Source organism: Rissa tridactyla, chromosome 6 (genome assembly GCF_028500815.1).
Source record: "Rissa tridactyla isolate bRisTri1 chromosome 6, bRisTri1.patW.cur.20221130, whole genome shotgun sequence".
In the NCBI taxonomy this organism is placed as follows: Eukaryota; Metazoa; Chordata; class Aves; order Charadriiformes; family Laridae; genus Rissa; species Rissa tridactyla.
In genome coordinates this window covers 47,646,065-47,660,404 of record NC_071471.1, presented here as the reverse complement: position 1 = coordinate 47,660,404, position 14,340 = coordinate 47,646,065, and the positions used below count along the sequence as shown (strand labels likewise).

Here is a 14,340-nt window from a genome sequence, read left to right as displayed (position 1 = left end):
TTAAAATCGGCATCATAAACATTTTTCTTATGTGTTTTTCTGCAGTGTTCATAGCTATAGCATGCAAAAGATTCACAAATACAAAATTTATTTCACAAGAAGAATGAAGATATAGTATTATCCCATTTTACAGGTGAGAGATCGAGTCACTGTGAGATATAGAAGCTATTAATTTGGGATGCCTACAGGCCATTTCTTGTAAGTATTTAGCATTGCATAGCTCCATATACACTTTCTAGGGACTTTTGCTGTAAGAATGCTCGGCATTTTCAAAAGCCCAGCCTCTGGCTCCCAAAATAATAAATGATCAGAAGTAATCTGTAAAAGGTTTGGTTTAAGTTATTAGCTCACTCTCACACAGATATTCTGTGGCAGAGGCTGTAACAGGAATTAAATCCCAAAGAAAGCATTTACCCAGATATCTTTCCTTTTCCTTCATTCACAGTTTCAAGCTTTGCAACAAAAAGGAGAGGAGAACTACAGAAAATGGGAGTCATCACCACAGAAAGCAGCTTCATCTCCACAGCACACTTCGGCAGTATTGCAAAAAATGAAATGTGATGGTGTAAGTAACACCTACGTTATGCACGTAGATAAATGGGATGAATTAAAGTTGCACAGCTAAACTTCACAAGTGGTATGTCTTTTGTTAGCATATTGGGCTTAATGGTTGTGCTTGCAACCAAAACATTTACCTAGTACAGTTTTAAAATGCAATTTCACAGGTTTTAAAATAGAATAAAACTGACAGGAAAAAAACCCAAACCACCACACAAGAATTTCTTCATATACAACCAGTTGCTCAAGTCACATACAGGTTGTAAAATTTAGATTCCCTGCACAAACTTTTGTCACTTGAGCCAACAAAGCACTTAGTAGCTGTTACGGAGATACCTTAACAGGCCATCGCTAAGGGAGGTGAGACATATACTCCACCAGTACACCCACAGAAAAAAATCAAGAATCAAGCCTGCGAGCGTATGTGAGCCTAGATGAGTCACTTCTCGAGAACGAGGAGTCTTTCTGCCACTAACTCTCCAAAGTCTTTCTGCCAAAACTTTCTGTCATATCTGCTACTGTACCCATGTTTCAGTCTCCACCTTTCCTCCTCCCTGTCTGCTAACCCTTAATCTGCCATTGAGCTGAGAATTTAGCTGATAGAACTCAAAAACCTTCTACGGATGCTAGTCTCATTTATTTCTACTATACTGTTCCTTCTAAAATATGCAAAGACTCGTACTATGGTTAGGGTTGACTATTTTTCTTAGGTACTGCTCTGTCAGAAAAATACTTTCTTTGCCCTTAATCATGGAAGTATTACAGCTTTTCAGTGAAAGCAGATGAACACATTTCTTTATGTAGAACCGGCTTTTTTTTTCCTCATCCCATTCTTAGAGATAGATGAACCCAAACAGTAAAAAATCCTACCAAAAGCACAACAATCCGAACTCCACAACCTGAAGTAACCACTAGATATGTAAATGTTCACTCACCCTCACAGAACTTAAAATTTGACAAAGTAATAAGCAAATGAAGCAGTTCTTTTAAGAGGTAGCAAACATAACCTTAAATCAGAAAGTGGCTTCATTTAGGAAGTAATATATTGTGAGCATGATTTTGTATCTCAAGGTTTTCTGAGACACATGAAATCAATTCAAATGGGTCAGTGTATAGACTTTATTTTTGTCAGATCTTATACTTCATTCACACATACTTATTTTCACTAATACAATGTATTTATAGCCACAAAATATAGATGTGATCACAGTTAATGCATTATGACCCCAACAGCAAAATCTTCTATTGGGAATAAAAATTAATTTGCCCCATCTCTGCTATTGGCAAAGAGTGACAGCAAAGGCTCATAAAGCTTTGGGTTTATGTACACACTGATATTTAACGAGAACAAAATCATGAGCAGATTCTACTGAGTCTATATGGATTTATTAAATAAGCTGCTTATTAAAGCAACTGAATGTATCTTATGCGACCTGTAGTGTCATTAGCTAAAGTTATGCTTTGATAAGCACTCACTACCTTATGTACAGCAATGGAAATGTTCTGAATGAATAGAATAGAGTATAGGGAACAAAGAGGACAGAGAAAAATAAAACAGGCTTATGAGCATTCCAAGAAGAATGCATCCATCAGTTATTTAGAGGTGCATATATCTGTTTAAGCAGCCCATGAAAATATGCATATATATTCCCCCACAGTTGAGAAGGTAAGTACGTGGCAACGTAAATTGGAGATTTAAGAGAGAAAGCTTCAGCTAATGTCTCATTTTTATGTATGTCCAAGGCTGGGGAGTTTTACAGGTACAGGAAGATGTGGAAAAAGGGACAAAAAGACAAAAACTCATTACATTCAATATCAATATGTATAGCTAATCCATATGCATTCTGTGCCATGCATTGGAAAAAAATGCTGTTGAAAATGACATCCCTGATTTTTCCAAATATACGTTCTTATCATAAAATATGATTTTATTTTTTATCTTCTAAATCAGTTCATGAAATCAAGGAAGGAATGCCAAATTCTTCAAAAGCTTCTTGATCTTGATCAAATTTTATAATTTTATAACCTTTCTAGTTTAGGTTACATCAGAAACTAATCAAGTAATAGCAAGCTCAAAAAACTTTAAGTCGTAATTTCCTTAACAATTCAAGTTCCAGAAATACATTCCTCAGGAAAAAGCTTTTCATGAGGGGGTCACATGTCACTGCAAAAACAAAGATTATCTTTTGACTTGCTTGCTCCTTCACACATGAACATTTAGAACACATGTCAATTTGAGTCATGTAAATAGAATATGTGTAAATTAAATATGATTTAATGTGTTTAAGGGGAATTTAATGTACTTCACCAGCATGAACTTAGGAGAAGCCATTTCCATTACTCTATGATAATACAACAATTTGTAAGCCACTTGTGGAACAAAATATGATGTTAGGAAATCTTTGCTTTACAGTTATCTGATGTCTAGCAAAAGTTAGTCCATTTGCTAAACAAGAGTCACTTGGTGACTTGTTGCAAGATCACGCATCTAAGAGCAATTACAATGTCACACATTTTAATCACCCTTGAATCCAGGTGTATTCTCAGTAATCATAGAATGAATCATAAAATGGTTTGGGTGGGAAGGGACATTTAAAGATCATCTGGTTCCAACCACCCTGTCATGGTAAGGGATATTTTTCACTAAAACAGATTGCTGTAAGCCCCATCCAACCTGACATTGAACTCAAAGTTCAGGAAAGAATCAGGAATGATAGTAATTATACAGTCAAAACTGAGTTCCCGGAATAAGCAGGTGAAGCACAAATGGGAATAAGTGCACATTTGAGATGCACAGTTTAAAAAAAATGAAAAATTCAATGTGGTCAGAAAATTTCTAGACATATGCCTAGGGATGGACCACTTTACTTAAATTATTCAATTAAAAGTTAAGATAGATAGGACATGATGACTTTTTTATATGTCACAGGAGAATAGCTATCTGTTAGTAACTCGTGACAGTGTGTTAATTTTGATCAATTTACCCACTTGTTGGATTATATCTCTCTGATGTTTTAAGTATACACGCTATCTTCAGTAAAATACCTACTCATCCATTCTTATTTACCTGAAACTACTCCAGAACATGAGTATTGCTCAATACCTTTTTGGTAGTGCAGAGATGATTGGCTGCACAAGACATTATTTTGATCTAGATAAAGAATACTATGTTATGTCTTCCCTTAAATCATTAAAATTGAGCTAAAGTTTCGATTACTAATTGCAAGTCTTCCATGTTTTGCTGAAAAAGATTTTTGACGAAGAACGTGATAGTTGGAGGTTTGAATTGCAGGACAGTCTGTGAACTGACACTTTGGGGCAGAACTAATTCCCTCCAACTATATATTTTTCACTCATTTCTGCTGTTGGGTGATTTTTATTTGTCTCCTGCTTTCAAATATCATACATGTTGGACTCAAATGATGTCTCTTGGGTTGAAACAGCATTAGAAAGTTTGATGGCTGATATCTTTTCATGGTACTAGAATATATAAAACATTATTTCTAATAAATTTGCAGTATACAAAAATTTGAGTAGAAGATGAAAAATATTTCCTGTAGCTTTCGATAATATTCAGCTATCTTCTGTGTGAACCACATGGAAAAAACAACCAACCAGCTTTAGATTCTGAACCATTGTTACACTGTATGTATTTATTGGTAGGCCACTTGCTAAGTGGCACGGCTCCACAATTTGCTTTGCACAGCTTGAAACTGGTCAGGCTTTCATTACTGCTGAAGTTGTAAATGGACATAACTTTGAACTCTTAATCTAGACTCTCGGATGACTCTCAGATTTGTGTAACTGTCTCTGAGAAAAAATCAGGGATCTTATTAAGATGGAAGAGGTGCAGTAAAGGTCTTAAAACTGAACTGACAAAGGCATGTGAAGATGCTCAGCAAGAACAGCACAGAAAATAGGCAAGGGTAACAACATTTTAAGCAGCACTATATGAAAACTAAAAACTGGAAGACATAGATAAAGTCAGTCAGTAGAGACGTACACTGTAAGAGTTCTTTTAAGAAGTTTCCTAGTCAGCAGCCTCAGTTGTGTACTATTCTTGTTTGGTTTTGCTTTCAAGGTTACATTTTAGACAGCACTAAAGGTGAGATTCATCTCATCTGTCTTAGAACGGAAGCTGCTTTCAAGAATTGTCTCTCTCTTCCCTTGCAATCATGGGCTACAGCTGGATAACTAAAAGAAGATTAGATATCTAACGTTTAGATAGATAGTTAGGTGAGATGAATCCCATTATCAGTGACCAATTGAACAGTTCATTCCCGTATCAAGGAGACTTGTCTAATTCAGTAACGTGCCCTTTTTTTTTTTCAGATGTATGGCTAGCCTTGTAACTGCCATCATCCTTGTCTAAAAAAAGAAAAGATCAATTGTTGAATTAAATGAAACACAAACAGCAAAATTTTGACTAAACAAATGACAAGAGCTGTAACAACTCTGTTTTAAACCTTGTGGTAGATGTACTGTACCATTCCCCATGTGACTGAACAGTAGCAATATCATCTAGTAATCAGGAAGATATAATATTGTTTAAGTACTATTAACACAGTATCTAAAACAAGACTATGTGATATTACTGGCTATAGCTACCACATTTTAAAATAAAATCAACTACTATTCTTGATTGTTTCATGCCATGCCCAGATGAAATGCACCACTATTACCATAATGGCCTTTTAAAATGTGCCATGTCATTCACACAACTATAGAATTAGAATTACAAAATTAGTTTGAGACAATATTTTTTTGTTTCAGGGTATGTTTTGAAGTGGAGTGTGAGGGTAGGTGCACAAATCCCACAGTGGGAGTTGCGTGCATACCAGCTTCACACTGCTTGTAACTCATAAGCATTGCTTCTTTCTTCTGGGCTCTATCATTGATGTTAATTCAGATCCATATTGCTCTACACAGAAAAATCCAGTAAGACACTAAAAAGAATACAAGGCAAAAGACACAGTGCACATTACATGCTACCGTATATTAAAGCTTAATTACTACAAGCATATAAAAGGTTGCTCCCAGGAGTTAAGTTCTTTACAATAGCAACTACTAAGTCATGGTCTACAGGATGTGCGTAAGGTATTTTATTGGGGCATAGTCCAAACTAGTTAAACAGTGCTGGTGAATTCAATACACTTTGAAACAATTAAATTATTCCTTCTGGTTCCAGAAGTGATTGATTATCAGTACAATGAAACAGCACAATATACTTTATTCTGGGAGCAAGCAACTTCACTTGGTACAACACTTCTTCATATTGCTCATCATGCCAGCGTTAACATGCCTTCACCACAAGATAATATATACTTAAAAGCAAGAAGCGAAGTAGAGGTGCAACAACTGCAGATCCTGGAAGATGCTAAGTGTTGCAGTAACTTCTCTGCAGTTGGATCATATCAATAATGCCAAACTGACAGGAAGCCACCTCTCTTTTCACACATCTACTCAGAAACCACAGGAGAATAAGACTAAAAATTAAATAAACATAACACATACAACACATGCAACAGAACAGACATGGAAAATAAAGTCTGGAGAGTATGATGAAGGAAACTAAAATGTCTGGACAATGAGAATAGGTCTCCAAAGAGCACCACTGACAGTCAGAGAGGCTGCTATAAGCCATTAGAAAAACAAAGATGGGAGGGGGAAGAGAGATGGGGAGAGGAGAAGATATGGAAGAGCGTGCCTTATTTACTTCATCCAAACCAACAGCAGCAAGATAGAATGTAGGCTAGACAGGGGCTCACAGCATGGTATACCAAAAGAAAATGCAAAACATGCCATCCCAAAGAAAAACCAAAACTGAGAAACAAATACATTCAGTAACATTTTCATAAATGAGCTTAATAAGTGTCATTAAAATGAATGTGACATATAGTACAAACTATCCATGAGACTTTCACTGGAACAGTGCAATAGCTTTAATGAGTACTGTATTATGAATAACTGGGCTCAAAACAGGACCAGCAATGCAAAGAATCAGGTATTTGGTTGTTGTTAATGGAAGGTGAGACTACAAGAGAACACGAACTACTGTATTGTAAGACATGTTTTGAAGGAAGACTCTGGGGAAAGAAGGACATCAATGACGGTGTGAATATGGAGACAATATGGCAGCACAAGGGCTGGTAAAGACGAAATATACATCGTCACGATACAGTACAAATGAAAAAAGAGGAGGGGAGATGTTAACAATAAAGTCTGCTTTTCCAATGCAACAATCTGATACACCGATGACTCCACAAGGGGGGAAAAAGAAAGCCTAAAAAACTTATATGGTTTTATTGTGTACTTCCTGCAAAGAAGTTAGTGCGTGAGTCACAAGAACCAATGGAGAGACAAAATGCTATTCTCTCTCCTCTTGGAGACTGGGGGCTTATATATAAATATACACACAGATATATATATATATATATACACACGCAGACAGATGAATATATATATATATACGTATATATGTGTGTGTATATACAGAGAAAGATAGACAAAGATGTTATCTTCCTGTGTTCTTGGCAAGGAATTAGTCCTGAAGTTAGAAGGAGTGGAGGTAGGATTGAGGTTGGAAGGAAAGGTAACGAAGAGGGCATACCGCTTTCGGCTTCTGCAAACGACAAGAAAAAAATTGCAAATCAAACACTTTGATAAGAAACCAACTGACACCAAAGCAAAAGCAAAAAAACCCTTTATTTAAAAGTCTTCAAGGCTCAAAGGTTTTTCTGCTGAGAATGAGAACAAACATATGGATAGACATAGAGAAAATTTAACAAGAGGAGTAAACACAGGGTGCAGGAGGGAAGAATCCTGGTTAGGCTTTCCTTCTTGCTTACTCATGTGGAAAAAAGAAAAAAATTAAGGGGAAAAAGGAAGGCAAAAGTGTCTCTAAAAGGGATTTCAGATGAGGAGTTTGAACGTCTGCATTTTGAACTGATATTTTTTGCTATCTATTCAGCAAGCTCTGCTGGGACATTTTCAGATTGATGTTCATGTTCCTTTAGCATTTTTTTCTACAGAAGAAACAAAACCTCTCTACAAATGAACTAAGAAAGACCAATTTTTAAGCTAAAGTATTTGGCTTGCAACAGGGACATGAAAACTTATTTGAGTGCGTCCTGCTCTTAATAACTAATTATAATATTTTCAGATACTAATTAGAGATGAAGGAATGGCTAACTCATTGTGACCTGGAACTACTAAAATGCAGACCTCAGTAGCCGGCCAGAAACCCACTAAATTCAGTCACGTTTTGTAAACTCCAAGGTTTCTTTGATAACTGAGCAGTAATTTAAACATTATTAAATATATAAATATAAATGTAAAAAAAAAAAACTAATCATAGTTATTTTAATTAATGTTTAAGAAATCCTAGGGAGAAACAGTTGCATAAAATGATAAACATAATATAGATACTTTACCCGTTATTTGAAAACAAGTTTGTATTTATCATATCTATGAATATATTACCTATATTTAGGCTTGAAAACTTTAAAATTCTGCCTTTAAGCAATCTTGTAAAATCATAAATTGTTTATAATTAACAGTCTAATACTGTCAAAACTTGTTATCAAGGTGTGCTTAGTGTTTTGTGTAGCTTTATTACGAGTGAGGAAAAAAGGAGAAAAAACCCCACTGCAAGCTGAAAACTCAGCTCCTGCTAATATGTACATTAATATTAGCTTGCATAGAGTTCTGATGATTTATGATCTCAAATCCCCTATGGTAGAGTTAACAGAATCCGAAAGCTTTAGAAAACCAACATTTAGGAGACTGCCTGGGGAAAAAAAAAGTGCATAGGTAAATGAGTATTTCTGCCTTTCTACGTGTAATGAAGACATTAAAGTCAATGAAAATTCTGCCCACCTTCTTGAGGTGAAAATTTAGAGAGGGGATTAGGAAATCTAGAATGCCGTCACATCACCACTTTTGAGAGCTGCACACACTTCTGAATTCACTTTGCGTTGCCTTAGCTCTGAGTGCAAAGTAACAAAGGCAGATGAAACTAATCTTAAAAGGAGACTCCCTGGGTAAGTAAAAAATCAGACATATAATTTACTTGTATAGATATTCTATTATGACTAGTAACAAAAATTGAACTGGTGGGAGTAAGATCTTCTCATCCCTTAGGCAGAGAGAATGCTTTGAAAATTTCCTCTGCTCCTGAAAATACTGGTCCTGGACCTCTCCCAGCTATAGCTGAAAATATTAGCTCTTAATAAAAGGGTGACACCTAGATAATATGGTAAATTTTTATTTACATTTATCATTGTTGCTCTAAATTGTAAACTATGTAAAGCTTCTCAATAGTTTTACAAAATATGAAGCTAAACTATTATCATAAAATAAATCAGCACATATCTACTGTTGGTCGCTCTCATAAAGAGTGAAAGCTAAAAGGGTCCCATAATCAGTTCCCCCTTCACCTTTATGAATAGTTACCAATGAAGAACTTAAGATATGAAGTAGAACAAAAAAAACAACATCCCAAACATAATTGGCAAATGACAAATTTATCTCGTTCAAAGACAGCTTGCACTTGTAAACCATGTTATTCTAATTTTTATCTTAATTCCACATCTTTTCATTTAATAAGATGCAAGGAAATGCAAGTGAAAAATTGAAGTTTTGTTCCATTACCTTTGATGTTAGACTAAAAGGCTTCAGCTCAGAAAACCACAAATATGTACTTAAAATAATTGGGTTGAAGAGCACAGGACCAAGTAGAACAATAAAAATATGCTACAGGTAGCTCTGTGATTCAACCAGCAGTGACCAAAAAATTATCACCAGTTAATAAAGTCAGCAGATATTACTGTGGATCAGGTTTATAAGAAAACGTGAATATCTAGCTTACGTGTCCTCCTCTTGTTACATACATATTCACAAAATCCAGCTGTTAGCATCCCTTTGTTAGTATTGTTTCCTGCAATTTTCAGGCTCTTTTTTACCAAATTAGTTGTGAACTGTTACCTGCATAGCTTTAAGTAAGAAGGAATATATGATTGTATCACATTGTGTTACTTTTTGTGGGATCCTCTGCATCACCTTGTGATTAAGAACTCAATCCAACTCCCACTGAAGTTAGTGCAAAGAATGATATGGAAGCCATGAATTATCTGTTATTACTGAAAAAGACTTTAATATTAGCACTTATGTAAGTAAATGACAACTGAAGTAATGACATCCGAAAGTTGGCCAACAATTCTTAGGAGAACCAACAGAAAACAAATATTTTCTAATATTGGAAATTCAAAATCTGGTAAGTGGTTCTACTGCTACTACTACCATATTTTTTCTTTTTCCCAGGGAAAGATTAACTGTTCAGAGACAAAAGAATAATAAATCATATGCTTTATATTAGCTAATGCGGAATGAGATCATTCAATGGAAAAATACTTCAAGAGCCCATAGGAGCTGGAAACATTAAAAAAAATCCGATATTTCAAAAGAAAAAAGGATTTCTTAATCAGCATAGTGTGGAGAAAAATAATATCCAATAGCACATACACCACTTCACATATCACTTTATAACATAGGAAAGAATCAAGCAAAACCAACTATAAGGCACGAAAATAAAGAAAAATGACAACATAAAATAATAAACATTGAAATAAACTTTTAAACCCTCCAAAATTGTGCCATGAGTTCAAATGACATAATTGGTTCTCCTGTTAGGAGAACTCAGAAGTTTTTGTAATTAGAGGCCAAAAATAAGATTAACTAATTTGTGTCATTCCAGATTTACTATAGGAGTACATAATATAATTTTTGAGAGAGGAAAACAAAATTCAGCTCAGTCAGTATTGTCATATTTTTATTATATGCCCCTCCACATATTGCAGAGTACCTTTACAACATTTTTATTATACAAAAATAAATGTTGTGTAAAGCACTGATGGACAAGTTGATTGACTCCAACGTTCAGTTGGATTTTTATGAATTTTTGTACAAAAAACCCCACAGGAAACACTTCTTTTCCTGTCTGTGAATCTGTACTAAGAATAATGATTATTTTTTTCTTTTTGGTAAAGGACAGGGGTCAGACAGTTGGTAATTTCAAGGCTAAATTAATCTTTTCCAGTTTCATGATGTTATTCATATATGCGAATTTTGTCAGAACAGATACCATATAAATACTATGTTCATCCTATATTTCTATTTATTCTGTATCCTATCTAAATAGGTTCTTCCAAACTCATTTAAATGCAATTATTATTTTGAGAATACACATAGCCATAATGAGTTTTGATATCACTTCTGTTTTCCACTTCTCCATTTTCAGTAAAATAATTTAAACTGAGAGACAATAAACATTGTAAGGGGTTTTTTTGAGTGAAAATGAATTGCACTTCTGGAGATGGGACATATGTATCACTGCCTCCCCAGCTTCTACTAAATGTTCTCACTTAAATTAATTTTAGAAAAGAAGAATAGGGCAGAAATAAAAGCCTTTCAGCGCTATGTGAAATGGTGTAATGTGATGGCATGTTAATTATCCTCTGACATGTTTCAAAACTATAATAGCTATGTTCATTCTGAAAAAAAAAAAAGCAGGCAGAATTCTTGACAGTGCATTCCAGAACTTCAACATTTGTAGGCATTGGACTTACCTGCTTTCTCGTTTTTCCGACTTGTATTCTATGGCTATCATTAAGAGCTTTAGTTTCGCAAACACCAGTCTGCAGGAAGAGAAGAAGCCAAGAGTTAGTCCTTTTTCACAACCAACATCACATAAGTAGAGATGGCTGCGAGGCATGTATTTTCTTACACTAAGAGAACTTACACTTAGATCTTTTCCCATTATTTCAGTTAGGTATACACAGAACATATATTAAGGTCTTTCTATTTTGAAGAGAAAGAACACATTTTCCTAAAAATATAAACTGACAAATTGAGAACTGTAGTATAAGCACCAACATTATGTTACTAAGTCTACTTAATCAATAACAACAAAGGTCATGATACACAACATAAAATTGCATTTGGCTATAGTTGTGGATGTCTTAAGGAAATTTTTGAAATCTTTGCTGGAATTCAGCCATATGTTGATTGTAGTGTGCATTGCTTAGAAAATACGTATGTACTGAACTAAAATGAGAGTACATGATTAATAAGCCAGTATTTGCCAACTACTGACACAGAGGAACAGCATGACTGGAAGCCATTTCTGACCAATAGATGGGAAGTACATTCTGATACTGTAATACACTTTTTTTTTCAGTTGTATAAGTCTGTATAAATGGCTATTTATTAAAACAAGTCAAGGGTGATATTCATAGACTTGCAGAACTGTGAGCGTAACACCATTTGCTTCAAGCTAATAGGCTCTCTGAGAATAAACAAGGAAACCAACCATTTTTGTCTAATAACTAGAAACCATTTTCCAATTCTGTCATTGAAGCGTATGCAAATTCAATGCTACTTGCTTCCTGTTCTATGAATTTGTCACAAACTATTCTAGGGATCACTTTTCAATTAGATGAATGCCATCTTCTGTATCATATACTAACTTTTCCAGTGCTCAGTGCTTCTCTTCAAACTTCCTTCCTTCAGTGTTATTAATATTTTTGCATGTATTTTGAGAACATTTTTTTACGCAAATCTAAACAATATTCTGCATAGTTTTCATCAGTCACATTCTTAGCAGAAAACAAGGAAATGGCTGCTGAACTGACCATAACGTTTCTAGAATAAGTTTCAGAAATCACTGTGAGCAGTTAATTTCTGCTATTCGGGATAAGAGAATATTTACAGATTACCATGGATGTAGAGATTCTGACAATGCTCAGGCAATGTGCTGCATATCACATAAGGATATATGCAACAGAATTTACTTTGCATTGCTTCAATTTTGCAATGCAAAAGTATTTTTTTTTCTTCAAAAATTTTCCTTTTAAAAGAATCGTAACAGCACCTTTGTATTCTCCTTGTCTCGAGAGGCAGGTGATATTTCAGTATTGGGAATTAACACAGAAAGACAGATAGGGCCAAGATTCATTTAAACTTTTGTCAAAATCAATTAAAACTCTTATTCTACCCACAGAATTCCAGCCAATGTCAGAAACGGGCAGGCAAAATCCTGATAGTTACCGAATTCTTGATTAGCTCATCACCTCCCACAATATTAACAGGTTAACGAAGCCTGACTATCAGCTTCCAAAAAAGAAAAATAAAATTAAAAGTCCATTTTCAAACATATTAACGCTAAAGTACCCTATATGTTGTATTAAGGCTATTATGTATCTGTTTTAAAAAAGGTGATACAATGAAATACAACTTCATGAGCCATGAAAGTAAAGAGTTCTAAATCTATTTTTTTTTATTTTGATCATCTATATTCCTTTAGGAAACACACTTAACTTCTCTTCCTTGGTTTCCTAATATTTGATAAACTATCCATGTATGTATCTTCCTAAAAACAAAAACAAACAAACCAAACAACGCAACAAAAAGAGATAAGCACAATGCTACCCTAATACTTGGCATCAGTATCTCATTCTTATCTGTAGATTTACTAAAAACATTTAAGTGGTAAAATAAATAGGTTTACATGGGCTTGACCATGCAATTAAATGTCAGGATTAATAAGTCTCACCATTTAACTGTATTATGCAAATGTAGTTTGATATGACTAAAATGAGAAAGATCTTACACCTGCTTTTTTTCCTTAGAACAAAAAGAACCTTGTAATAAGAAGTTAGAACACTTTTTATCTAAAATTATTATGTAGACGTCCACAAAAATTGTCAATGACAGTACATGAGGCATTAATTTCTATTTTATTTTCAACTGTCAGCATCATCTGCTAACTACTGATGAACACATGGTCATGAACAAAGGCTCTTAAGAATTTGAATCTGACTGTTTTTATCTACCCAGAGAGAAATAAATTGCTTTTGACATTAAATCTTCCTTCTTTACTGGTAAGACTATCATTGGCATAAATTAACCATAGATACCTGCTGTATTATTTGCATGTGAAAGTAGTGGGATATTTAGAATTTGAAGAAATTATCATTCTCCTTTCTGAGCAGCAAAACATGAAGATATAACCTTGATTAGTTCTTAATTATTTAACTTTGTACCAAACATTTAAAAAAGGATTTTAATTAGAAAATCTACCGGAAGGAAGATTTTCTTTTCAAAGAAATTTTTGATTGAAATCTTGTACACCATACTTTTTTTCTCGGGTTCAGTTATAATATTTTTAGCCGAATTACTTTTGACAAATGAATAGGCACTCTCCTCAGGAGAGAAAACGTCCTTTCAATCTACTTCCATACCTTGGCTCAGCTGCAGTTAGCAAAAGTATTTTCATAAAAAATTAGTATCTTCTGTAGCATCTTAAAATGAGCAAATTACTTACAATATCAGAATTCTTTCATAAATACATTATTTTTGTCTTCTTTTAAACTATTTTTTAAGCACATTGGCAACTGCTGCTTTATTTGGTACTTGCTAGTATGCTGCGTTCCTTAGAAGTTGGAAGTATGAGAATATCAGGTATTTCAATTTTATGGAGCAGCAGTGTCTACAACCAGTGCAGTCAATGAGGTTTGTATGTTAGAAGAGAGATTATCATAATATATATTTAATAACTCAAATATCCCTTGTAAAGTTTGTTAATTTCAGGCTCAGCTAAGTTCCAATCACATGAAACCGACAAAAGCACGGGCACCTTCTGCTTTCAACCTACAGCTGGATACTCATATATTGCTTAGGCAAGGAAAAAAATTTAAGCTAATATTCCAATAGTAGAATTTCACA

The 14,340-nt window shown here is 34.4% G+C and overlaps 1 protein-coding gene across 20 annotated transcripts in view; it reads right to left on the bottom strand.

Annotated features, from left to right (window-relative positions):
• KCNMA1 (potassium calcium-activated channel subfamily M alpha 1) overlaps window positions 1–14,340 on the bottom strand; it is a 506,659-nt gene that overhangs the window by 116,246 nt on the left and 376,073 nt on the right. For all 20 annotated transcript variants that reach the window (XM_054204500.1, XM_054204499.1, XM_054204501.1 and 17 more), the window contains one exon: window positions 11,184–11,252. In XM_054204500.1, coding sequence (XP_054060475.1) covers window positions 11,184–11,252 — 69 coding nt within the window. The remainder of the gene's footprint in view (window positions 1–11,183; window positions 11,253–14,340) is intronic.